We start from the raw sequence: 25,571 nt of genomic DNA, 5'->3' as shown, positions 1-25,571 counted from the left end.
GAGTTTGATCCCCAGTAAACCCCCCCCCCCAATAAAAGGAACAACCAACTCTGGGTTGAGAGTTTAAAAAGCAATTTTTTTTTTTTTATACCAGGGATCGAACTCTGGTCCTTGGCTCTTGTGAGGCAGGTGCCAGAACCACTGAGCTAAATCCTTGGCCCAAAAAGTAACTTTCGGTCCCACTTTTTTTAGTTGGAAAAGAGTCTTTTGAAACAGCCATTGGGAAAGCCTTTTGCAAGTATTTTAACTTGAAAGAATTAATGCAAAGTACTGGACATAAAGTGACTTATGGATGGTATTTATTTTTAAATTTATCTTTTTTAAGAATTGAGAATTTTATTTCTTATTACTCACACCCCACTTCAGCTTTGATCTGCTTAGTCTTCTGGATCTCCCCTTTAAGGAGATTGCTGTTTAGTTATGTAGAGAATAGGCAAGATTTTATTAAATTCAAGCTTCCACTGAGCTGTTTTGCTTTTCTTCCTATTTAACTGTTTAAATTCATATTTGGCTGTTTACAGTGAAAGTAAATATTAACCTTTTCGATTAATCTAGTGAACTTGTGATAATGTAGTATATGCTTTCATTCACTTGCCTTAAAAACTCTTAATTGGAATCTCTTACATTATTAGTTTTTTTGTGCCCTTTAAAATATATAACTCTTTACTCAGTATTAATACGTCTCCTCAATAGGCTTAGCTAAGGGTCCGCCTGAGTTAGCTTTATTCTCCGTTTGCCTCAAATGGGGTTTGGCAGTGAAGGTGGTCACTTGAATATGACCATGGCAAGACTCAGAACTGAGAGTCTTTTCAGAGGAATGATAGCTAAACCTTACTGGAACGAGGAAGCCAAAAAGTCCAAGAAGGCTGTAGGTAGAGACTAATACAAGTATAGCTTAGTCTAGAGCCAGTTTTATTCAAGAACACAACTGGGTATTGATAAAACTTATAAAAATTAATTGTATGTGAAAGTTTCATTTGCTTGTTTGTTATGGTACTGGGCAGTCTGAGTTATATCCCCAGTGTTTTGGGTTTTTTTTGTGTATTTTGAGATAAGCTCTTGCTAAGTTGCCCAGGCTGCGCTCAAACTCATGGTCTTCCTCAATCCCCCAGAATGCTGAGAATACATGCATATACCACCACACTGGGCCTGGTTTTTTTGTTAGGTGGTGGTGGTGGTGGTGGTGGTGGTGGTGTGCAGTCCAGGCTGGCCTTACTCACAGTGATCCTCATGGCTCTACCTCCTGAGTGCTGAGATTACAGGTGTGAGCAACCACACCCAGCTGATTTTGTTATATTTTCTGATGTAGTACTGGGAGTACAACTCAGGGCCTTATGCATTCTGAGTGGGTGCTCTATCATTGAGCTGTATCCCAGCCCTGAAAGGTGTTTATTTTTGGTTTGGTTTGGGGTTTTTTGGTGCTGGGGATTGAACTCGGGCCCTTGTGCTTGCAAGGCAGGCAGCAGAACCACTGAGCTAAATCCCTGACCCCCTGAAAGCAATTTTTTTATAAGCTTGTCCAAAGAACTTTAGCTAATTAATCTAAATACATATTTTACAGATTTCTCTCCCTCTCTAAATTGAAAAGAATATTAAAATTATCTTTACAGTTATACCCCATTCATGTGTGTTTGTTTGTTTAATGGTATTGGGAATTGAACCCAATGCTTTGACACATCCCTAGGACCAGCCCCACCTTATATTATATTTGGGGTCTTGTTCAGTTTCCCATGTTGAGCTTGAACTTGCATTGCAGTCTTCCTGCCTCAGCCTCTCTGAGAGCTGGGATTATAGTAGTAGTTTTCTAACTTTAACTTCTAAAAGCAATGAACATGAATTTAAATGTAACTGAGAATTTTAGGGGAAACAATGATAAAGTATGATATAGGAAGGATATGATCACAATTTAAATCAGCTTTGTTATTCCTTAAAATTATACGTCTAAGTTATTTTTATATGTGTGGTCAATACATAATTCAAGTTCCTTTTTGGTGAACTTCAGCTTTCCCTCTGTGAGCGTTGCAGGAATTTTCAAGGATAAAATTGACTCTTCTAGAGTGAAAGCTGCAGGTTATATGCCACGTACGTCATTGTGTGGTTTTTTTAGATATTCAGTCACTGTATCCTGAAATTTTTATATTGCAGAGGACAGTGAAGATGAAAAAGATGATCATAAAAATGTGCGCCAGCAGCGGCAGGCAGCATCTAAAGCAGCTTCTAAACAGAGAGAGATGCTGATGGAAGATGTGGGTAGTGAGGAAGAACAAGAAGAAGAGGATGAGGCGCCATTCCAGGAGAGTACGTAAAGTTGGCTGGTGACTGCAGTGTATGGCTTTAATTGTTTGGGTATTTCCTGAGATGCTAAATATTATATTTATTCCTTTAAATTAAATGAATACTTTCTTTTAAGGGACATGACTGTTGGTGGCATGATTTTAAAAGTTCAGAGAGTCACATGATTGTTCACCATTTGTAATGGTTGTGATCTTTAAAGACATTGTGTTCAAATAGTGTGTGAGCAAGTATTAGAATAATAGTTACAAGCTGTGACTGGGGTTTATATTTTAGCCTCACAGAGGAGGATATAGACCTTTCCCCAAAAAAATAAATGATAATTTCAAAATTTAGGTGTTTCAGAGGTTAGTCAGGTTAGTTATTTGTATTTTGTAATGCTCATTTCATTTATTTGAAATCAGGCCAAAAGTACCAGCTCAGTTCAGTTTCGATTTCCTGCTGTCAGTTAGTAAGTACTACATGGGAGTGATAGAACTACTGAAAATTATTTCATAGTTTCAGTTTGTATTCAGATTAAGTCTTGTTTCTTCTGTTTTTTGTTTGGTGGTGGTTGTTGTTGTTACTGGGGATCAAACTTCAGACCTTGCGTTTGTGAGGCAGGCGGCGGAACCACTGAGCTAAATCCCTGTCCTCTTCTGTTTTCACCTGATTCTTTAGACAAGTCAGTCATGCAGCCTTCACATGAGGTGTATGTTAAACTCACTTTCCAGATAGGGCAGTGACACTTCCAGCCACACTGGTAGTACAACCTCAAACAGAAGCCAGTAGTGTTGACTCCCAGACCTCATCCTTCAATCGTGCTTAGCAGTCTCCCTTTTTCACTTGGAAGGGTGTATACATTAAGTTGGACATTGAAATTATTCTTTCCTCTCAGAAGATTCCGGCAGTGATGAAGATTTCCTAATGGAAGATGATGATGATAGTGACTACGGCAGTTCAAAAAAGAAAAACAAAAAGATGGTTAAGAAGTCCAAACCTGAGAGAAAAGAAAAGAAAATGCCCAGACCCAGGCTAAAGGCTACAGGTGAGCTCTGCAAAAGTAAAATTAGTGCTTTAAGGCTTACAAGGACCATTGCTTTCTCTACAGAAATTCTTCATGAAGTGTCAGCATTGGCCTGATACTTACCAGGAAAATGAGAAACCTGAAAGTACCCTGTCTTCTACATCTGGGAATATCACTTATTACAAGGACTTCAGCCCCTCCAAGATTCCAGGGGGCTGATCCATACTCTCCAGCTATTGCCATAATAACAGCATGTAGGAGTGACTTATTTGTTTCAGGCACAGTGGTGGGAACATTGTGTCACCATAGCTGTTACTGCCCTGTTCATCAACTGATGGCACGGTCTCAGCAGCTAGTGAAGACTTAACAGTGAAAATGTGCAGCACCCAGCAATACATTCAAATTCTGTGTTTTGATCTCCACCCCATTCTCTGTATTACCAGAATAAAATCACATTTGACAACATGGACTCATTTTCTCTGAGCCCTAATAGTTTCTGCCAGATAGTTCCCTAGTGGAGGTAGTATATAAGTGGTTTTTATTCTGGCAAATAGAATTTTTTTTTTAATTTAAAAAAAAATTTTTATTCTTCATTTCTTGATAAGAATAATGGAACTAGCCGGGCATGGTGGCACACACCTTTAATCCCAGCACTCGGGAGGCTGAGGCAGGAGGATCGCTGTGAGTTCGAGACCAGCCTGGGCTACATAGTGAGTTCCAGGTCAGTCTCAACTACATAGTGAGACCCTGTCTCAAAAAAAACAAAAAAACAAAGAATAAAAGAACTATCAAAAAATTTTTTTTCCTTCTTGACCTGTCTGTTATTGTCATTGTCTCCCTTTAAGTTACTCAAGTGGGGTTCAAATTTGTGAACCTTCTGCTTTAAGCTCCCAGAATGCTGGGATTATAGGCATGCAGCACCACACCCAGCTTTTAACCCAGGCTGTAGCACATGTTCCCAGCACTTGGGAGGCTGAGACAGGAGGATTGCCTTGAGTTGGAGGCCAGTCTAAGCTACTTAGTGAATTCAAGGCTAGCCTTGAATACAAAGCAAGACCCTATTTTTTTTTTTTTTTTTTAAAAAAAAAAAAAGAGGGCCGGGGGTTTAGCCCAGTGACACCGCGCCTGCCAGGCAGACTCAAAGTCCTGAGTTCGATCTCTGGTACAAAAAAAAAGAAAATTTGTAGTTTCACAAGCCTGAGGATGATGCGCATTTTCTATGGCATCATGTTTCTTTTTTTTTTTTTTTTTTTTTTTTTTTGGTACCAGGGATCAAACTCAGGACCTTGCTTGCGAGGCAGGCATGGTGCCTGAGCTAAATCCCTGGCCCCCATGTTTCTTTTTTTTAGTATATGTGCTGTCGAAGTGAGCACCCCATGTTTCTTTTTTAAAAGCATTGCTGTAGGAGGTTGCGCATGGTGGTGGTCTATGAATGCACCCAGGGTTTGCAGGGCCCAACCTGACCTTGATCATGGGCTCGGCAACAGCTCGGGTGTCCTTCCTGAGGCCTTGTCCTCCTGGTCTGTCCCACTGTCTTCTCCATGCTGTGACATGTCTGTGCCCTGTGGGGAGTTGGGCCTGACCTCCATTGGAAATGTTGGCCAGCTTTCAGCTAACCCAATTTTTTTCTTTTCTTGTTACTGGGGATTGAACTCAGGTCCTTGCACTTGCAAAGCAGGTGGAACCACTGAGCTAAATCCCTGGCCCCTCGACCCAATTATTTCTATACCAGACAGGTCAGATCGATTACCTCTTTACTGATTGTCTAGTGCCAATCATTGGAAACAGTCCATTTGCAACAGCAGAAGAAAATTTAAGAGAACTCAGTATAAATGCTGAAGTATATTCATTGCCTTGGAGAAAGTTAGTGGCGCTTCAGTTAAGATATATTTTTACTGAGTATAAATCCAAGTCATTCTGTGAAAAACTCCTTCCCTGGATGAAAAGTAGCAGCTTTGTCAGTGTTACTGTTCTTTTGAGCAGTCGCTCTGCAGTGAAACAGTCTGCAGCTTCACAGCACTCCTTCAGTACCTGCTTACACCTTGCTTGCAAAAAAGTGCTCAGAATAAAACAAAGAGCCTTAACCAGCAAGAAGTGTGAAGAACTGTGTGTTCCTGAAATGAATGATGCTGATTCCTGTGTCCGGGCCCAGGAGGAGGGATCACGAGAGCACTCTGCAAGAAAAGCTATTCTAAAGATACGGAAATGGTGTTCTGCTAAAATTTGTTTCCAAAGGGAACAACATCCAGGATGCACTGGGTCTTGCTGAGCCCGCAACAAGTGGCCACAGTCCCAAACACCAGGTTCTTGGGAATTAGTCTTTGGCAGTGGTGTTCCCCCTGTACTTTTAAATCTCTTCAGTTTTATATCCTGATGCACTTATTTCCAAAACAACTGTTAAGTATTCTGTATAAAAACTTGTACTAGGACTGGGGATTTACTCAGTGGTTCTGCTACCTGCTTTGCAGGTACAAGGTCCCAAGTTCAATCCCCGGTACCAAAAAAAAAAAGTCTACCCAAAGGATATTAGAACACAGATACTTTTCACAGAAAATGTCAGAGAAAAATGGATTAACAAAAGGTCTTTTCCCATGCCTTTCAACATCTGTAGCAAATGTAAATTTTATACAGTAAAAATGTATTTCTTGTTTTTAAAAAAATCAAAAATAAAAGTATTGTTGTTAACATGACAGAGTGTTATGAGCCAATGTTGTGGTGCCACATACCTATAATCCCTGCATTGTGGGAGGCTGAGGCAGGAAGATCACAAGTTTAAGTCCAGCCTGGATAAGTTAGCAGCTTAGCAAGATGCAGTCTCAAAAAATGACAGGATATAGCTCAGTGCAAAGACGTGAGGCTCAATCCCCAGTCCCTTAAAAAAAAAAAGAGGGCCAGGGATTTGGCTCAGTTGGTACCGTGCCTGCCTTGGAGGCACAAGGTCCTGAGTTTGATCCCTGGTGTTAGGGGAAAAAAGATGAGCTACATGAGACAGACATATGTTGAGACATTACAGGGTGCTCCATCTATAAGAAGGGGCCAGGGATGTAGCTCAGTGATGCTGCCACCTGTTTCCCAAGCACAAGGTCCAGAGTTCGAAACCAAAAGAAAGAACCCCTTTTGTGCCTACTAAGGATTGAATCCAGGGCTGCTTTATGCATGCTAGGACAGGAGCTCTACCACTGCTGTACATCCCTACCCACTTCTATTTTCTTCTTCTTTAAGACAGGAAGTTGCTAAGTTGCTCTGTCTTTAAACTGTGATCCTCCTGCCTCAGCTTCCCAAGTCACTGGGATTAGTGACCACCACATCCAGCTTAATCTTTGTTTTTATATTTCAGTTGAAACAAACAGACTTACCAAAATGATTGGAAACTGCAACAGCATTTGGGGTCTTAAATCATGACCTTATTAGAAACTGAGATGTGTGGATGTATGTGTGTACTTAGAGCCCATCTTACTTTTTTTTTTTTTTTTTTTTTTTTTTTTTTTTTTTGGTACTGGGGATTGAACTCGGGTCCTCGTACTTGCCAGACAGGCAGCAGAACCACTGAGCTGATTCCCCAGCCCTAGCCCATCTTACTTTTGAGGAAGTTGGGAAATTGTTTACAGATTTTATTCTTGCATATTGTCGTTTGTAGCTAATTCCTACTATACACATTTTTCTCTTGTGACTGTTGTCTTCTTTCAGTGATGCCAAGTCCAGTGAAAGGCAAAGGGAAAGTGGGTCGCCCCACAGCTTCCAAGGCATCAAAGGAAAAGACTCCTTCTCCCAAAGAAGAAGATGAGGAGCCCGAAAGCCCTCCAGAGAAGAAGGCATTGGCAAGCCCCCCACCTGAGAAGTCTGGGGATGAAGGGTCTGAAGATGAAGCCCAGTCTGGGGAGGATTAAAAGTGCTCATGGTTTGGGGAGAGATTTTATTAAAAAGAAAACGAAAAAAAAAAAGAAAAAAAGGGGAAGAAAGAGAACCTGCTTAAGATAGAACATGGTTTTGGCTATGGCTTGACTCATGGGCTTTCAGTGCTTTTTTCTATTTGTTAAAAATAATTTCTTCCTCCCCATCTCCCCTCTCCTCCTTCCTCTCTCTTTCCCTTTCTCTCTTCCTCTCCTCCAGAACACCATTGTATACAGAAGTGTTTAAGTTACCTTTGTGTTTGCTGGTCTTCTCTTTGCCACCACCCCCATTTCCCAATGAAAGCCATGTCAGATTTATCACTGGATTGACTGCTTCATCCTTTTCTCTGTAACGGAAGATGTACCACATGTGCAAAGCAATACGATTTGAGATGAAGACTGTGGGAACTTCGCTTTTGGCTAAAATGATAGCAAGTTGAACAGTAACCGAAAAACATAGAAAGATTTTAGTTAAAAATAATTGCTTCTTTCTCTGCTTGGACTTCTAAAAAATCAGTTGTCCTCTAATATGAGATTATATGTCTATATACATAAGTATAAATGTCTAAAAGAAATCACGACTCTAAACTTCCACTGATGAGTCCAGTAGGAGATAAAGGTGAATTCTGAATTGTTACTAAAAGTACTCATATTTTTTACCTTAGTGAGTGGGTATGGAGTGGTGGGATACTCGACCGTGTTTGGGGTTGTGGGTTCTCACTTTGGATTTCATCATTTATCTCAGAGAGACTTGGAGTCCATGGTCCTTTTATCCTGCTAGTCTTTATGGAGCTTAGAAAATATAGGGGCTGCCAAAGCTGAAATCATGCTTGATTTCATACTTCATTCTGTAATGGGTCATGTTTTAAAAATATGTATCCTGTTTTTTGGATAAAATTTTACTAAGGGTAAGAGAGAGGGGAAAGAAACTAGAATTTAAATGGCAAGATGGATCAACACATCACAGTGGGTTTCTTTTCAAACTGACAATGTTTAGGTTTTACACAAATAAAAGTTCCAGTTAATGTGAAACTCAGTCACAAAGGGTTGAGATTTTTCCTTTATGAAAACAATTAAAATGCTTTTGTGCTGTAAATGTGCGTTCAGGTCCCATGAACCATGCTGTTTTTATTTGGGGATAGAACATTTCCCTTTTTACACCCAGATCTTCTAATTTCTTTGTAGAAATGTGCTATGAGATGCCTCTGTCCGCTTCCTGCTGCTGCATAGAACTCTGCTTCACACCTCGGTCCAGTGCCCAGCAGCTCTGCTCTAGGACACTTCCCTGGATCTGTTCTCCGCATACTGATGGGAGGAGAGGTGTCTTAAATGCCGCTTTCACATTAAGTTGGTCTGACCCTCTGCTTATTGCTCGTGTTCCTTAAAGCAGGAGACTGAGACTCAACTGGACTAGAGAAATGCACGTGTTTAGGAGGCCCAGGTGCCCCTACCAGGTTCTTTCCATGCCTGAGGAGATAAGTAGGGTCCTAGGAGTTTAAATTGGGAAATTAGCAAAATTTAATTTCTGCATTTTTTGTCTTTTAATCTAGATTTGCTTCCTCCATAGTCTATTTTGTGTTTTTCTTTGTCTCTAAGTGGCAACATGTTTTCCTCAGACAATATGGCTTTCTTGCAGGTATTCCCAGGACAGAGGGTTATTTAAGAAATATTTTTACTCTGGTTTTTAAGACACTTTAAGGAACATCTTAACTCTGATTTTGTAAAAGCACCCAGAGTCCAAGTCATTTCTTTGCCACACTGTGTGTTAAAGAACAAAGAGTGCTTAGCACATGGCCAAAAATACAGCACTTGAATAGAAGTACCAGTTGGCTCCTAATCTTACATGATGGTTAAATTTACAGTTGTGAACATTGCAGTGAGGGTGTGAAGGATTATTCTGTTTGCTTTAGTTCAGATGTCCATTTTTAACAACAACAACAAAAAATTGTGTTCATAGAGTAAAAGACCTGTCTGTTTCCACCATGCACTTCTATTTTAAGTCTTACATTCCTAGTAAAATTTGGACTTTTCTTAGTTAGGTTTTATGCAAATTGAGGGGGGTGCTCTTTTTAAACTGTGTGTGTGTGTGTGTGTGTGTGTGTGTGTAACAGTCTCTTTAATCTGCACTAACATCTCTGACATGCTTTAGAGGTAATTATGTTTTCTAATCTATTTGTGTGATTTCATTGGGCTTCTTGTTTAGGGACCCTTGTAAAACAAATTCATTAGATCAGAAACTGTATCCTCTTATTTGTAGGCTGGGCAGAATGACCTGTGTCCCCACGTGAGACAGGCTCTGAAGGACTTTTGTTTTCTCCACTGAATTTATAATTTAAAACACACTAGTCTTCCCCTCAAATCATGCACACAAGTTGGAGGACAGTCATGTCGACTCAACTGGAAACAGGTGCTCTAACCGTGGTTAGGCTTGATAATGACGTTCAGGATGCATTACAGCTAACCTGGCAGTGACTAGCCATTGTCACCTCCCTTGGCCAAACTTGCTCCTTCTTTCTAGTGTGTCTATGGGAAAGTGGCAGTAGCATTCACCATCTTATTTTGCAGCCCTGAAAGTAGGACATTAACTTTGAAGGTGCTTGTGTATGTCATCTGAAGGCTGAGCTCCGCTAGGGTTACCGCTATGGATTTTGGCAGCTATGCTGACACTACATTCTAATCCTTAGGTTCTTTTGTTCTAGCCTCCCCTCCTCCAGCTAGAAATGTGCAGGGTTTTTTTGTCTGTCTGTCTTGGTGATTTGCTGCTGCTGCTGCTGCTGTTAGCCGTCCTCACCTCAGATTGGAATCAGGAGTGGACCCAAAGGGCACCTTTATTCTCACTAATGGTAGATGTGCCCTGCTTTCCATAACCTCCCCTTTTCATAGCTCCATCCACATTGATTCCATAAGGGAAAATTAATGCGTGTTTCCTCCTTTCTGGAGGAGATGAGTGGGAATCTTTTGATCCCAAAGAGTAGTACAGTAGTTGAATTTTCCTGAAGGAGCTTTTGATAGTGGTATTTTTCCCCACAATAACTGATTTGCCCATTTAATTCTCAGAGTCAGTGCTTTTTTTCCTTTTGTACCAGGGATTGAACTCGGGTCCTTGGGCTTGCAAGGCAGGTGGCAGAACCACACCACTGAGCCAAATCCCCGGCCTAGATTCAGTACTTCTTAGAATTGGTTCAAATAGCTTTTTCTTACAGGTAGCAAATTAAGATGAAAGCTGAGATTATAATCTAATGGGTTTTTTGATACTCATGCATATGGTCGATTAAACTGAACTTGACACTTTTTGAAAGCTTTATATTCACGAGCATTCGAATAACAAGCGGATTTTAGAGTATTTATTGAGAATGGAATAGTGCTTTTTTTCTTTAAACTTCCGTTTAAGAGATGTTTTGAGAGTTAGAAAGGCAAGAGTGGAGTCAGGAGCAGTGGAGACCTTTATCAAAGATCTTGGGGCTTGTGAAGGGTGTGTGCCAGTTTCAACGGCGCTCTCTGCCTCCAGCAGTAGCAACACCGAAAAGGAAAAACTAAGATTAGGAAAGGGTGAAACCTGGATTGTGATCCTTACGGAGTTTGGTCTGAGACACTTACCAAGTGTACACATCTGCCAGAGTGGGGGAAATACACTGGCTGCTCTCAAGGATGGACATCGCCCTCTCTGGGTGAAGCAGTCTAAAATGGAGGGTCAGTTTATTGTTTGAATATTGGGACAGCAAGCAGTCTGTCACTTGGTTTTCAGTCTCACCTCATTTTCCCTTTGTCTTACATAAACATACATGATTCTGTTGGAATATCAAATCTGTAACTTGGACTTGTGTTCAAAGCCTGATTCCTGAAACTCACAGTGGTGCTGACTGTAATAACCACTACTGGGGAAAATCCCAAGTGCTGCCTGTTGCCGTGTGAACGGAGTGTGATGGGGGACATCTGTGGGATGCGTCGTGTGGCTGGCAGGACACCGCCACTGTGCAGACATTTTGTACGTGGGTGAGGGGGGTTCTAGGTTATGGGGGGGCGAGACGGGTTTTTTTTTTTTCTCTCGGTCGTTCCTTTTTTGATGGGGTGTGGAGGTATAGTACTCAGTTTAAGCCCTGAAATAACATGTATAAAAACCCTGAAGTATTGTGTGGGTGTGCGTATGAGTGTGTGTTTGTATATGTCTGGCAATTAAACCTTTGTCTTCTGGAAATTAGTGAATTCTTTTCTTTTCCTCCGGAAGTATTTGTTACAAGATTTGTAAATAAGAGCTCTACTTAGTTTGTTTACCATGAACGTGTTGCAACAAACCTTCTACACCCAATGCCAGAAAGGCTTAGGAAGGACTAAGACTCGCCAGGGTAAGCAGCAGCCAAGTTCTCAGTAATTGTTTGCCTTGATTTGTGTTTTAGACTTTTCATTTTGCTAGCTTGAAAACTCCCAGTCCGTGATTTTAGTCCTGACTCTTTTGTTCTGAGCAGGAAGGGTAAAAGAGGAACCTGCTCAGACATATTAATTAGTCTGTGGGCAGAGCGTCCCTTTCTTCATGTTACAATGTCGCTAGATACATGGTCAGACACCAGAGGGTTGGGCATTCTTGCAATACCTTAACAGTGCTGGAATCTGCAGCATGGTACTAAGGAAGTTAAAGTCTGAATGTAACCACTTTATTTAAAAGGTTTTCCTTTAATTTAAATGAAATAGGGTTGAAGTGAACATGATTTTGTTGACCATGTTCGTGAATTATAGGTGCAACACGCATTGGTAGAATCGTGTGATGGTCTTTTGTGATACTTAATTTTTACATATCCCAGTCTCTGTATGTATCTGCATAGACAAAGAAAAAACAAAACTCCTGCTTTACTTTTATTGAAGGTTTCTAGGACTGCGTGTCTGCTCCTGAGCTTTGTTTTAAGTATGTGTATCCTTTGCTTGTATTTTGTATTAAAAAAATAAGAAAAAGAACCCCTTATCGTTGAGCATGTTGGCATTGTCCCCTTTATTTTTCTCTTTGGGGACATACGAAGCAAGTTATTCTTTTTCTGTATCTTTTTTTTTTTCTTTTGTAAACTTTTTTCTGTTTTGTTTAAAAATGGCTTTATAAAAGGGCTTTTATAACCCAGATGTGTGCTTTGTGTACTTCTTGTAATACTTTAAAGCAGTGCGCCAACACCTGACACACAGCTGGTCACTAGCACTTCACCTCCCAGGCAACCCTGAGGTGAGGCAGGATCTGTTTTCCCAAATAATTTAGAAATTTTACAAGGAGTTGCCCTGCTGGGAAGGGAAAACTTATCTTACTGAGAAAGCAAAACTTCTCAAATGCTTAAGAGCATGGACTCGAGGCGTAAAAATTTTAGTAATCTGGGAGGCTGAGACAGGAGGATGACAAGTTCACAAACAAATGGCCAACATTGCGACTTAGACCCTATTTCCCATCTTTTTTTAAAAAAGTACTAGGGATGTAGTTCAGTATGAAGGCCCTGGGTCCAGCCCCCAGTACTGCACACACAAAAGGCATGAGTTCACTAATTTTTTATTACAAGGACTAGCCTGGGTGTGTGAGGATCCCTAGTTAGCAATTTCCCGTGTCCATATCCAAAGTTAGGAAGTATTTGAAGGGTTAAGTTCATTCAGTTATATACAGATAACGGTTTGGTTTCGGGGGCGGGGGGGGTGTTGGAGACAGTCTCAGTGTGTATCTCAGGCTAGCCTTGAACGCTGCGATACTCCTGCCTCAGCCTCCCTTGGGACGCTGTTGACCACCACACTTGGCCATAAAAGATACTGCTTACATTTGCACTTAATTTCAAATACCCATTGGAAGCACACTAAACCATCTTGCAGTTTAGAGTGAAATGTTACGTCTTGGATGGACAGCGTGGTAGTGCCCCTGCTGTGGTACTGGGCTGATACCTAGCTCTTTGCACTCTTCAATCTTCAGGCTTTCACCTCGGGCACTTTTCTTGTCAGCCAAGTAAGTAATCCTCTACATGCAAACCCACCTTATGTTTTATGCATGCTGGTACCCGTCACTGACTACCTGTTGTTTCTCCTAGGTTTCTCCCCTCTCCCCCTTCTGTACCTGGGATCCAACTCCGGACTTTGCGCTTTTTTTTTTTTGTACCAGGGATTGAACTCGGGTCCTTGTGCTTGCAAGGCAGGCGCCGGAACCACTGAGCTAAATCCCCGGCCCTGTTGTTTCTTTATGGAGGTGTGTGTCCCAGGTCAAAGCTGAGAGAAGGTGGCCGTGCATCCCCTCTTTCTCGGGTGTACTGGAGTTGACATCACGTTTCCTGCTTGGGTACAGTGCTGGAGGCCCCGGCTAAAAGGGTCCAAACCCCACGGAGTCCCTGAGCAGATGCCCGCGGGGAGACAGGCTGCCTTGACTCCGCCGCGGTTGTGCAGCGCTTGGCAGTTGATAGTTTTCGGTGTCGCCTCCGTTTCACAGCAGCTGTGAGGCTGGCCAGATGTTTGTCATTTCTTCGATATCGTAAAAAATAAAGTGGCCCGGGTAAGATGCAGTGCCTGATGAGGCGAGGGCGCATGCTGGGTTCCAGTCAGGTCTGTCTGTGCACAGCATTTCGCTGGTCCCTCGTCCGGTCGGGGGTTCCATCAAAGGTTTACTGGGAGAGCTGGGGACGGAGCCCGCCCGCCGTAGGCCGGCGCCCTGGATCCCATCTCAGGCCTGCTAAAGAACGGGGAACATTTGACACCTTTCAATAGGGTATGAAGATTTGTCACGGCCTGCTTCCCTTTGGAGATCCCGGCAGTCCCTAGACACAGTGGCTCCAGTAATCAAAACTGTAACCCGGGAAGCAGTTCTTGGCTCTGCATGTGGCAACGGCCCTCCGCCAGTAGAGGGCAGCGTCCGTCCACATACTGAGCAGTGCACGGGTCCCTCGCCTCTCTCTGCCCCAGACCCCGCGCTGGACCCAGCAGCCTCCACATCAGCACTGCACCTCCCTGGGTTACCGCGATTCTGTAATCAGTGCCCCACGGAGCTAGACGTCGTCCTCTCTTCTGGACGCAGGAGCTCTTGATTCGCGTACATCTGTTCTCCGAATGAAAGTGTGTGTTAGATCTCCAAACACAGCTGTGAGCTCCTGGTCCCGTTCTGAAATGGGTGAAGGCCTTTGGAAGTTGGCCTCCAGCTCAGAAGCCCGTATACAAAGAGCCCTGATGAATGTTTGCACACCACAAATATTGCAGCAGGTTTTCCGGGTGCCACGCCAGGCTGGGCTCCTTAATCTTGCGGGCGTGTTTCTCCTTCCGCCCCATTATCTTAACCAGGGGGACAGCTCCACACTGACGCTTCGGCCGGGGTCACTGCAGGGAGGAAATGGTTTCGCTCCAGGGCGGCCTCCTCCAGTGGGAAAGTCCTGGACAAACATGAAATCAATTGCTGTGTTAATCCTGGGGCCAGAGAGCTAGAAGGTATAGTTTCCATCCCAATAAAGCAAATAATTACTTTTAAATGTGATAACAAAATGTTGGAAATGATTATTTGCCTTGATTAGCACGAAGTCGGCATCCAGAAGTGATTTGTTCAGACTCTCGCTTGGAGGAACAAGTAGAACAAAGCAGTGTGGACATACTCGTTATTACCACTGACGGCGCTGGGCTGTTAGGGTGAGTTTTCGTATGCCAGGCAGCCCTCTATCAGAGGTGTAAGATCATCTCTTGGGTCATATGTGATGATAACCCTCTTCCGTCTTGGGTAAGACTAGCAATTCGTATAAAGCAGGATTCTCCTGACTACATAAGAGTAAGTCGGATGGCTCAGGTCAGGCTCTGAAAGAGGGCAGAAAGTTTCTGATGCCAGAAAAGCGATAGCCTTCATTATGGGGACAGACGACTACCCATTCAGGAGCCCTAGCTAACAACTGAAATGTGCTAAGGAGTGAAGCACATTCATAGCGCATCGTGTGTGTGCTGTGCTGCCAGTTATTAACAACAAAAAACAGATTATGTAGCATAGTTGTTACAAAAGTTGGTAGAGGGCTGGGGATGTGGCTCAGTGGTTCCGCTGCCTACCTCGCAAGCGCAAGGTCCTGGGTTGGATCCCTGGTACCAAAAAAAAAAAGTTGCAGAGACAGTGACACACTTCCCTTTGTGGCTGTAAATTAGTTCTCTGTAGTTCACATTGTAATCTACCTAATGGAATATAAGTACTAAGCACTAAGAAAATAAGATTTGATTTGCCAACCATGGTGGTGTACACTGTAATCCCAGCATTCAGGAGGCTGAGGCAGGAGGATCGCCGTGAGCTCAAGGCCAGCCTGGGCTATTGGGGTACTTAGTGAATTCAAGGCAGCCTGAACTGCATAGGGAGATCCTGTCTCAAAAAAAAAAAAAAAAAAAAAAAAAAAAAAAAAAAAAAATATTGACAAAAAAAAAAAAAAAAAAAAAAAAAAAAAACATAAAAACACTATTTTACTTCTAAAGCAGTTAAAAACATTGTAAAACAAAACTCTTTAATAAGACACTAAATGTCTTTAGGAATTAAGAAATCTCCATGGACACCCTGTTTAGGCCTTGAAATGATCTGGGGCTCAGCAACCTAACTTCTTAGCTGATACACTCCATATCCATTGCAAACTCCCCGAACCTTGTCTTTCCCTTCTGCCTCTGACCTAATTTGCTACCACCTCTCTTTCTTCTCTTGCTTTTGTGAATGGATGATTGGTTCCATGGGGTCAGTGGAGTTGTTTTGTTTGGTTTTTTGGTACCGGGGATCAAACTCGGGTCCTTGCGCTTGTGAGGCAGGCAGCAGAACGGTCACCCCAGAGGTGGGTGGGAAACCAGCTGTCTGTAAGAGACACGATTGGCCTGAGTACAAGATCAACAGTGTTTCCTGGTAAACTTGGAACCATGCAGAGCTTGGATTCCAAAGCCCTTTTGTAGGGAATGTGGGTATGGATTCGGGTACACAGGATATGGTCAGTGTCTCCTAGACATGGCGCAGTGGGCCAGGCTTGGGCCGGCAGTGCAGCAGCTCCCCTTCCTTGGTCCTGCTTTCCCCCGCTCTCCCCACACAGTCCTGCGGAGCAGTGAGACCCGACTGGGGCGTGGGCTAGCCACACTTCTCTGGCCGTCAGCACTGCGGAGCAGCTGCTGCAAAGCCAGAGCCCCCACTACCAACCCCCAGCGGAAACGGAAGTTATGGACACCCGTCCCTCTGCAGCTCCTGAGTCAGCCACGAATATGTATGGATGATGGAAACTATAGGAGGCTGGGGAGGAACTTACTTAGCAGGTGGGAGGACCTGGGCTCTGTCTCCAGTAACACACACACACGCACATGCACGCAGGCTTGGAAAACAAAAACAAGAAACGGTGACTATGGTCCACTCCAAAAAGTGGGATTGTGCTGTCATGACGTCTTTGTCATACTCCTCAAAAGGAAACAGAAAAGACGGTTGGTCTATAGTATCAGTTTGGATCTCAGAATATTAGCATGCCTGGGACATTTTTATGGTTTAAGGAAGTAAGGCATAAAACTGGATTGCTCCAGGGAATTTATATAAATAGTGTAAAGAGTTCAAGGGGTGTTCACACAGCAGCTGAGAATTTTGCATAATATTGCAGCAGAAGTGGTGGTTTGTTTTTGCAGTACTAGAGACTAAACTCAGGGCCTTCACACTGAGCTAGATCCCCAGCCCTTTTTAAATTTATTTTGAGACAGGATCTCATTAAGTCACTCAATTCCCCCGGGCTGGGTTCAAATTACTGATCATCCTGCCTCAGCCTCCCTAAGTGCTGGGATTACAGGTGTGTGCCTCTGATCCACTTTTCCTCATCTGGGGATCTGCTTCGGAGAAGCTTTGTGGCTGGTTTGGATTAAATCAGGAGATCAGTTTGCGGGTGGCCCCAGGAAGCCAGTGCCGGGCACACAGGCTCCCTGGGTACACAGGTCACTGTTGGCGTTGTCGACAGCCAGCCCCAAAGGAAAGCAGAAAATTCTCCCTAGGTGAGGTGAGGGTGCAGGCAAAAACTTCATGCCTGAAGACCTGAAATCTGTTTAGCTTTGTCTCTGATATAAAGGAGTTATTTATTAGTAAGAGCACTCTTGCAAAAAGGTAATCTTTAACCAGCCCACCATATCGAGTGGTTTTAGAGGATTTCCTACCTAGTTACAGTGCAGCTGACTGGCGCTGGAAGGTTTCTTCGGCTCTAATTAGAAGAAAGAATTTCATCCAGTGCCTTCTAACCATCCCTGGTTATGGGACATATTTCAAATGAGAAAACACTCATTTGGTCTGATTAGAAACACTTGTCAGTAGCATACTTTTGGTATATGAAATCACCTTACTTTTGTGTCCTTGGTCTTTCAAATTTAATACCGGAAAGGAAGCCACAAAATCACTGGGTCCACAATCGGGGACAAAACCCAGGGCTCATCTGGACCGCTCCACTGATGAAATGTGACACTGATGTTCTCAGGATACTGAAGTCTCACTCGGTTGCTTTTGGGAGGGCTATCCTGACACTAATAACATCTCCGCAGTTGAACCCCGGCAGCAAGCTACAAAATGGTCACCTCCCTTCTTCCCCCAAATGCTGTCCATTTCTGGGGAACAAAGACACAATTTCTACAGATGGTGAAGGGGCCTTTAATTTTTTAAAAAATGTGTGTAAGTTGTGTAATGGCCAGACTATAAATACTAAAAGTTTGGTCAGGAGCCTGATAACTGCAGGACATTCTTCATCAGATTGTTAAGAGCCTCGTTTGTGCTTTTTGGCTAGATAAAATAACTCCCCAGAGTTGAAAGTTCCTCTTGTGTTATCTTGCTGAAGGAGATAAAGCTGCTCGTTTTGGCTTTGGTAGGATGTTCGGTTTTCTCATCTCAGTTGCTGTCGCTGATTTCCGTTAATGGGCCTGATACATACTTCCCCTTGTTAGGCACTTTGGACAAGTGTCAGCATTTCGGGCCGTGAGAACCACATTTTTGTTCCCTTTAAGAGTACGATATTAACACTGTGAGACCCCGTCTCAGAAAAGAAAAAAAGTCCCAAATTAAGAAAACAGCTGGAGCCTGGGGACTGTTCCTCCCCAGGCTTGGCTTTCTCCACAGTCTTGTAGTCAAGAATGGCCAGCTTGGCCAGAGCAGGAGGCTGGCAGGCAGGCAGTACGGAGGCCTGCAGCAGCGAGGGAGGGGCCCAGAAGAGAGGAGCCCCTCTCCGTGCCTTCCAGGGCCGAATCGGTTCCTGTTGGTGTTGACCAGACTTTCTAAGGAGGTTTCTTTGTTTTGTGGGGTTTTTTTTCTTTTTTTCTTTTCTTTCTTTTTACTATTTTCAAGGTAAAATTCTTAATTGAGAGTATACAGCTGGGCGTGTGCCTATAATCCCAGCACTCTGGGAGGCTGAGGCAGGAGGATCACAAGTATGAGCCCAGGCAGGGCAATTTAGCAGGACCCTATCTCAAGACAAAAATGTAAAAGGCCCTGGGGATGTGGCTCAGTGTGAAAGCCTGGGTGGGGTTCAATTCCAAGTTAGTCCCCGCTTCCCCCAAAAAAAAGAATGCACAGTTTTTCTAATCAATGAGACAGAGTAGCTGATAACTAGATGCAGCTGTTATTGAACAGCCAGGGGCTGAGAAAGGGTTTTACAGTTTGATACTCTGGCTGCCCATAGAAGAGCGCTGGAAGTGGTGCCTCTCACACTTTGGTCCCTGGTATCTCTGCCCTCCAGAGATGCATTCCCTGAGTGTGTGCTTCCTTCATTCTGCTTCATAAACCTACCTAGGCCTCTCAAAAACAAAACAAAACAAAACAAAAAACGTGGTCCCTGAGACTCTGCCTCAGCTGGAAACTTGTGTAAAAGTAAAATCATGCTGGGTGTGGTTATAATCCCAGCACTCCTGAGGCTGAGGCAGGAGGATCGCTGTGAGTTCCAGACCACCCTGGGCTACATAGTGAGTTCCAGGTCAGTCTCAACTACATAGTGAGACCCTGTCTCTAAAAAATTTTTTAAAATAAAAGCAAAATCATGGGCCGGGGATTTAGCTCAGTGGTTCCACCACCTGCCTGGAAAGCAACAGGCCCTGAGTTCAGCCCCTGCTACCAAAAATAAATAAATAAATAGAATAAAAGCAAAATTGTGGGCCACGCCTGAGGTCCTGAAACTGGGGATAAGACTTAAGTCTCACTTTTACTCCTGGAGCGTGAACAGCCAAGAGGCTTCCACAATGCTGGGCTCAGAAGCTCAGCGAGGCTCCAGGAGCTTGTCGCACAGCGAGAGTCACCCAGGAAGGAACACACCAGGCAAGATGGCAAATAGACCTTTATTAGTCTGGCCAGACGGCACTCCCCAAGCCAAGTAGCTCAGAGAGGCGGCTAGCTCAGAAACAGAAGCCATTTTATATAGGGCTAAGGAGGGGGTTACACTTAAAACTTACAGGAAGAGGACAAAGGCAAAGAGTCAGTTGATCTGAGCTAGTGGTCATCATGTACTAATGATCAGCAGAGTGATTATCCATTGTTCCATTTACAACCTAGATCATCATAAAGTTCAGAACATTCAGACTACAGGCAAGCAAGGAGTGGCGTGACCTGCGTTGGGTCTCTGTGTTCACTACAGTTTCCACCTAGTTTCCCAGCTACTGCAAAACAGCCACCTAACAATTCACAATCATTAGCTATCCTATAAGGGATGGGGCGAGCGACAGTCTCTAGGTCGTCTGCTGGTCAACATGGAGTCGCTCTGGTTCAGTCAGGCTCCTACATGGGGAGAGGATCTAGCAGTTTGGGTTTAACGAGCCCCGGTTGATTCCAACACACTGAAGTCTGACAACCACTGCTTGCTAAAATCTTGCCAAAAGATCGGCTGGACTGGATCATTCTGCTTTTCTTATTGGAAGAGGCAGCTCGGCCCCAGGGACTTTGCCGAGACAGCAGTTCTGGCATCGCCCAGCTAGTGGTTTGGTTTAGCAGCACCAGCTAAAATCCTAGAGCTGCATCCTCGCTCGCTGTCCCTGGAAGTCAATTCTCTTTCCTCTAGGAGGCTCATCCCTCTGTTAGAGTCCCCAGAGCCACAGCTGACCCAATAGTCTCCCATGGGTCCCACTGTCACACACCTCTTCTGGCATCTCGCTTTTGGGGGTTTTGGGTGTGGGTGTGGGCGTGTGTTTCTGGGGATTCAACCTAGAGCCTTCACACTAAGCTATATCCCAACTCTGTTTGTTTCTTGATTTTGAAACAAAGTCTTGCTAAATCACTAAATTGCCCAGGCTGGGCTTGAATTTGCAGTTCTCCCGCCCAGCCTTCCAGAGTGCTGGAGTTACATCAACGTGCCTTCCTGCCTGGCTTCCCTCCGCTTCTTTTGTCCTGTGACTTGAGAATCCTGCCTGCCATTGGACTTCCTACAGATTCGGGCCTCGGTGTGTGTTCTTCTGGAAAGAGAACTAGACAAATGTCTTTGAAAAATGCAGAGGTTTGTGTCCAAGAGAGCAGAGATCGTGCCCACCTGGAAACCCAGCACTCTGAGAGACTGAGGCAGGAAGATCATAAACTTGAGCCCAGCCTGGGCCATTTATGGTGAGCCTGTCTCAAAATTTTAAAAAAGGGCTGGGGATATAGCTCACTACAAAGGCCCTGGGTTCAATCCCCAGTACTAAAAACGAGGAAAAAAGGAAGGAAGGAAGAAAAAGAGCACCAAGATCACACATACTAACACCTCCACCCCCACCTGCGGTGGGCAGTGAACTGTTCTACCACTGAGCCGCATACCAGCCCAATACCTTTTGTTTTGTTTTAGTTTGGGTTTTTTGGTGTTTTGAGACAGGGCCTCACTACATAGTCCAAGCTGGCCTTGAGCTCACTATGTAGCCCAGGCTGGCCTTGAACTCGTGATGATCTTCCTGCCTCTGCCTCCCAAGTGCCGGGACTACAGGCGTGTACATCATTGTCCAGCTTAGTCCAATATCTTTAGTAATCTCCTCGCCTTGGAAAGCTCGCTCTGGCCGTTAATTTGTACTTCTGCCCCCTCTGTCTGTAATAACCATTGCAACTGTTGCCAAAGATGTACTCTGTGCATGGCATCCCTTCTGAACAGATGAGGCTTCTGTCTGTGGCCTCACCACAGCCCTGCGAGCTAGCACAGGTCAAAAGCATCCCGATGGACGGCTGGACGGAGGAAGACAGCCTAGCAGGGGCCTCACAGTTCCCACACCTTGCATGACCGCTGTGGCTTGCAGAAGGCCCGAGCCCCTGGCAGAAGCATCGGGAGCAGTGAATTGAACAAAAGACACGAAAACAGAGAGCTTCGGTGGGAAAAGCTCTAGGCAGAGGCAGGGGCCTGGGCTTGAGCCCCTCTTACACGGACCCTGGGACCCTGGCTCCCTGGCATTGCCTCCCCGGCGGAGAAGTTGGTAACGCTGGCAAGGCCTTAGCGGCAGCGAGAAGAAAGTAGTCACCGGACCACGGGGTTCTGGTTCTGCAGTGCAGGGAGATTATCTTCCGCCGCCTGTTTCCTCTGAGGGTGAGCTGGTGGCAGCGATCAATCGAAATAAACAACTCAGCCGAGGGGAGGGAGAAATCTGTGAGCCACACAGCCCGCGCCCGCTCAGCTCTCCTCCCTCCCGCTGGGCCCCCCAGGGCCGCAGGCCAGGCGTGGTCTGGGTATTTGCACGGATCCTGCGAACTATCTGGCACACCAGGCGCCTCTTACACACACTGATGCCTGTGGACGGAGCCAGACCAGAGCCAGTCAGAACGCTCTGCGAAGGACAGTGCTCCCCGGGCAGCTCCCCGCCCTTCCCACTGCTGCCCTGGGGGCTGAGTGCATTCAGTCTGATGCCTGTCGTGGGCTGTGGCCGAGGGACAGGGCCGTGGGAGCCGGCGGGTCAGGCAGGGCCACTGTTCCCAAAGCACCACAGCTCAGCGCGGTTGTTTCCGCATCCACAAAAGGCCCCACGGGTCAGCAGTCACCCCTCCTTTCCTCGGGTCCGCCACGCACAGTAACCACGGAAGGCAGCCAGGACAGCAACTCTGGAACCCAAAGCCCCCGGGCCCCCCCCCCCCCCCCCCCCGCAAGTCACCGGGGGCGGCTTTTGGAGGCCTGGCCTTCCCCAGGGCAGAGGCACCAGGCTGGCGAGCGGAAAGGAACAGGAAACAGGAAGCGGGCACAAGGACAGCAAGCGCCTTCGCCCTGCTGGTGACCTGCTGGATGCTGGGGTCTAAGGGGCCGCGGGCCGCTCGCTCTGCAGGGCACACACGGTCTGTGCTGTTCATCCCCAGGACCTGCCGCTTGGTGATCGCGCTATATGTCATTAGACAACAGGGTGTGATCTAACGCTAATAGGGCCAGGGATATCTGTTCAGATTCTTCTTGGCTTTTCTGTGCAGCGTGGGGACTATGTCTTTTGTTTCGTGAGAGAGCATCTCACTATGTAGTCAGGCTGGCCTTGAAATCACTATGTAGCCCAGGCTGGCCTCAAACTTGCAATGCTGCCTCAGCCTCCCCAGTGCTGGAGAGAATTTCTTAATGACCGGCCCTTACACAGAAAGACAGAAGAAGCTTCCGGGACTGTGACACTTCTACGTTCTGAGGCTGGCTTTTGGGAAAGAGGGTTGGAGTTTCTAGGGCCCACCTTGGAGAAGAGGAATTCTAGTTTTTATAGCTTGCCTTGGGGGAGAAGGAGGGGTAAGAGACCGGAGGGCAGGAGAAGGTCAGAGAGAAACTCCTTCTGGAGCCTTTGCTTTGGGGTGGTGTTTTCTGAGGCCTAACGAGAGAAACAGGCAGATTACGGAGTGTTTATGAGTTGGAGGAGATGGGAAGGGGGGCTTCTCAAGTCTCTGGAGCCCCTCTCTTGCCATTGTAGCCAAAGGTTACGTTCCCTCCGGGGTCCTCCCGTTTCCCCAGGCTAATTACATGCTTCTTTAATGAAAGGAAATCATTTCTCCACTGAGCTGGGAAACCCAAGTCCCTGGTGCCCCCTCGTCGTGGGTATCATGGGAAGGACAGAGAGGGAGCAGCTGCTCTGCTCCGTGCCTCCCCCACCCTGTCAGGGGTGCCAATCCCGGCTTGGGACAGGCCTGCGTCCTTTCGCCTGCAGAATCCCGCAGACCTGACGCTGGGCACAGCTGGAACGTGGATACTGAGAGATTCTGAGCAAGGAGGAGATTAGGTGGTGGATTCAGGCCGCCGGGAGTGGGAAGTTAAATTGTTTATTCCTAGCCCCTCAGCTGCTGCCTGGTAGTGAGAGGGTTGTGACCGTCCCCTGCCCCCGCTGCCTACAGCTGCTGGGGACCCAGCCTGCTGCTTGGAGCTCAGCTGGGAGGGGTACACAGTGGGAACAGGCAGGAACCAGCCGGCCGGCTGGGTTGGCCGGAGTCCCAGCTCCCAGCACAGGGCTGCAGGAGCCCCCTCCCTGCCTCCCTCAGCCAGCACAGCCCCTGGGAGGTAGCTGTGGAAAAGAATCCCACGTGGGGCAGGACGGTAGGTGAGGGGCAGTGGGGAGCTGCTCTGGGGCAGGAAACAGCTGGGCGCTGTTTCCCCGGAGAGGTTACTCATGAAGGATTCCAGGATGCAGGCGTAGGGGCACCTTTGCTCTTTCCACCACGGGGAGAGATAGAAGGAGGAAGAGCGGACAGGGACACACAGCTCGGCTGGGGGCTCTTCCCGTCCTGCCCGGGATGGAGGCTGGGCCTCTGCCAGCCAGGCGGTGAGGGATCACACGGGATAGTTACTCTGGCTTCTTCTCTGCTTGTATTTCCCCCTCCCTAACCCCTGGGCCAGTCTGGAGGTTCTGAGAAACTCCACCTCCAGTTATCCTCTAGAAAATAAAATGCCAACAGGAGGGAGACAGGGATCGGGAAACCAGGGAGGGGAGTGAAGATTAGCTTGAATTTAGGGGCCTTCAATCAAACGTAGCAGTTTCTTCCCTAAGGAACGTTGAGGCAGTCGTTCATTATGGGTCCTATCCTTCCAGCTGGATTACACAAATGGAGAAGGAGAAGGAGGAGAAAAAAGCAGTGAAGAAAGAAACGGGATGCTGTGGAGACTGTAAGCCCTCGAACTTGGTCCTCCTTTCGTCTTCGTGTGTGTGGGTGTGTGTGGCACTGAGGTTGGATCCCAGGGTCTCACCTGTGCTAGGCGAGCAAACATGCTACCACTCAGCTACATCTCAGCCCAATTTTTAAAATTAAAACTCTTACTGAGATCATTGGAGCTGCACGTGCAGTTATAAGCAAAAATACTGGGCCGGGCTGTGGCCCCACGGTAGAGCCCTCGCTTAGGTGTGTGAAGCCCTGAGTTTGATCCCTAGCACTGCAGAAGGGGAGCAGGAGCGGGAGGGGAGGGAGAGCAGGGGAGGGGAGAGAGAAGAACGACCGCGGAGAGGTCCTCTGTACACGCTGCGCCCACTCGCCCTCCGTGAGGACACCTTGCAGCACTGCGGTGTGATGTCACATCCGGGATACTGGCACCGGTGCAATCCACCAGTCTTACTCAGATTTTCCATTTTACGTGTACTTGCCTGCGTGTGTGTTTAGTTCACACAGCTTTCTCACAGAGTGCGTTTAGGATCCCCCTCCACAATCTGCATTCCGACGGTTCCAGTACCGCAAGGGTCACACCCTTTCCCAGTCCTCTTCTTGTGCCCAATCCCTGCTGTCTGTGCTTCCAGCCTCTGTTTCTAACGGGTTTTTTATTTTTATTTTTTTTTCCAGTCCCGGGGACTGAACTTGGGTCCTTGCGCTTGCAAGGCAGGCGGCAGTACCACTGAGCTAAATCCCCAGCCCTCTAATGGTTTATTTTAAAATGCTGTCTAAAGGGATGTGTAGCCTGCAACCCCAGGGACGGCCCCCTGCAGATCACCCAAGCAGCCGCATGAGACAGGATCTCTGTGCTGTCTCTAGTGATCCCCAGGTCCAAGCACACGGTGAAGGGCTTGACACCAACGCCAGTGGGCACCAGAAGCAGTCTTTGCCACCAATGCCACTAAAGGTGTGGGCGAGCTGAGGACAGCAGACAGTGACCTCCCACAGAGGACGGCTAGAGTGTGGCAGTCCCGGCCTGGAGCCTGCAGACGGGGGATGCTGCCAGTGGAAGACACAGCCTCGTCCCCCACCCCCGACCTGAAGGTTGGGGGCCTGAAAGCTCGGCCACTCCAAGGCCTTCGTATCCGAGGCCCGACACCAAGGCTGTAGGGCAGTGTGGGTGTGACCAAGAGAAATGGGTCTGCAGGCCTTGCCTGTCAAAAAATAGTTCACAGCTGGGAGCTGGGGCATAGCTCAGGGGCAGAGCGCTTCCCAGCCTGTGTGACACCAGGGGTTTGATCCACAGAACCACAAAAACAAATAAGGAAATAGTTTATATCCCTAAAAAGAGTTCACAACCTCATTGCCCAGTGATAGATCGGTAACCAAATCTACGGTTTGCTAATACCATCCCGCTGCT

General features: G+C 46.2%; 1 protein-coding gene and 1 pseudogene across 1 annotated transcript in view; both read left to right on the top strand.

Annotated features, from left to right (window-relative positions):
* Nucks1 (nuclear casein kinase and cyclin dependent kinase substrate 1) overlaps positions 1-7,738 on the top strand; it is a gene marked incomplete at its 5' end in the record, with an annotated part of 13,902 nt that extends 6,164 nt beyond the window's left edge. Inside the window, 3 exons of the mRNA XM_010613072.2 lie at positions 2,146-2,298; positions 3,170-3,319; positions 6,986-7,738. Of these exons, the coding sequence (XP_010611374.1) occupies positions 2,146-2,298; positions 3,170-3,319; positions 6,986-7,185 (503 nt within the window). The remainder of the gene's footprint in view (positions 1-2,145; positions 2,299-3,169; positions 3,320-6,985) is intronic.
* Positions 4,998-5,672, top strand: LOC109117682 (annotated as a pseudogene).
* Positions 7,739-25,571: the final 17,833 nt, after the last annotated feature.

This window comes from Fukomys damarensis, unplaced genomic scaffold (assembly GCF_012274545.1).
Source record: "Fukomys damarensis isolate Sample0158 unplaced genomic scaffold, DMR_v1.0_HiC HiC_scaffold_11, whole genome shotgun sequence".
Lineage (NCBI taxonomy): Eukaryota > Metazoa > Chordata > Mammalia > Rodentia > Bathyergidae > Fukomys > Fukomys damarensis.
This window is presented reverse-complemented; position numbering and strand designations above follow the sequence as displayed.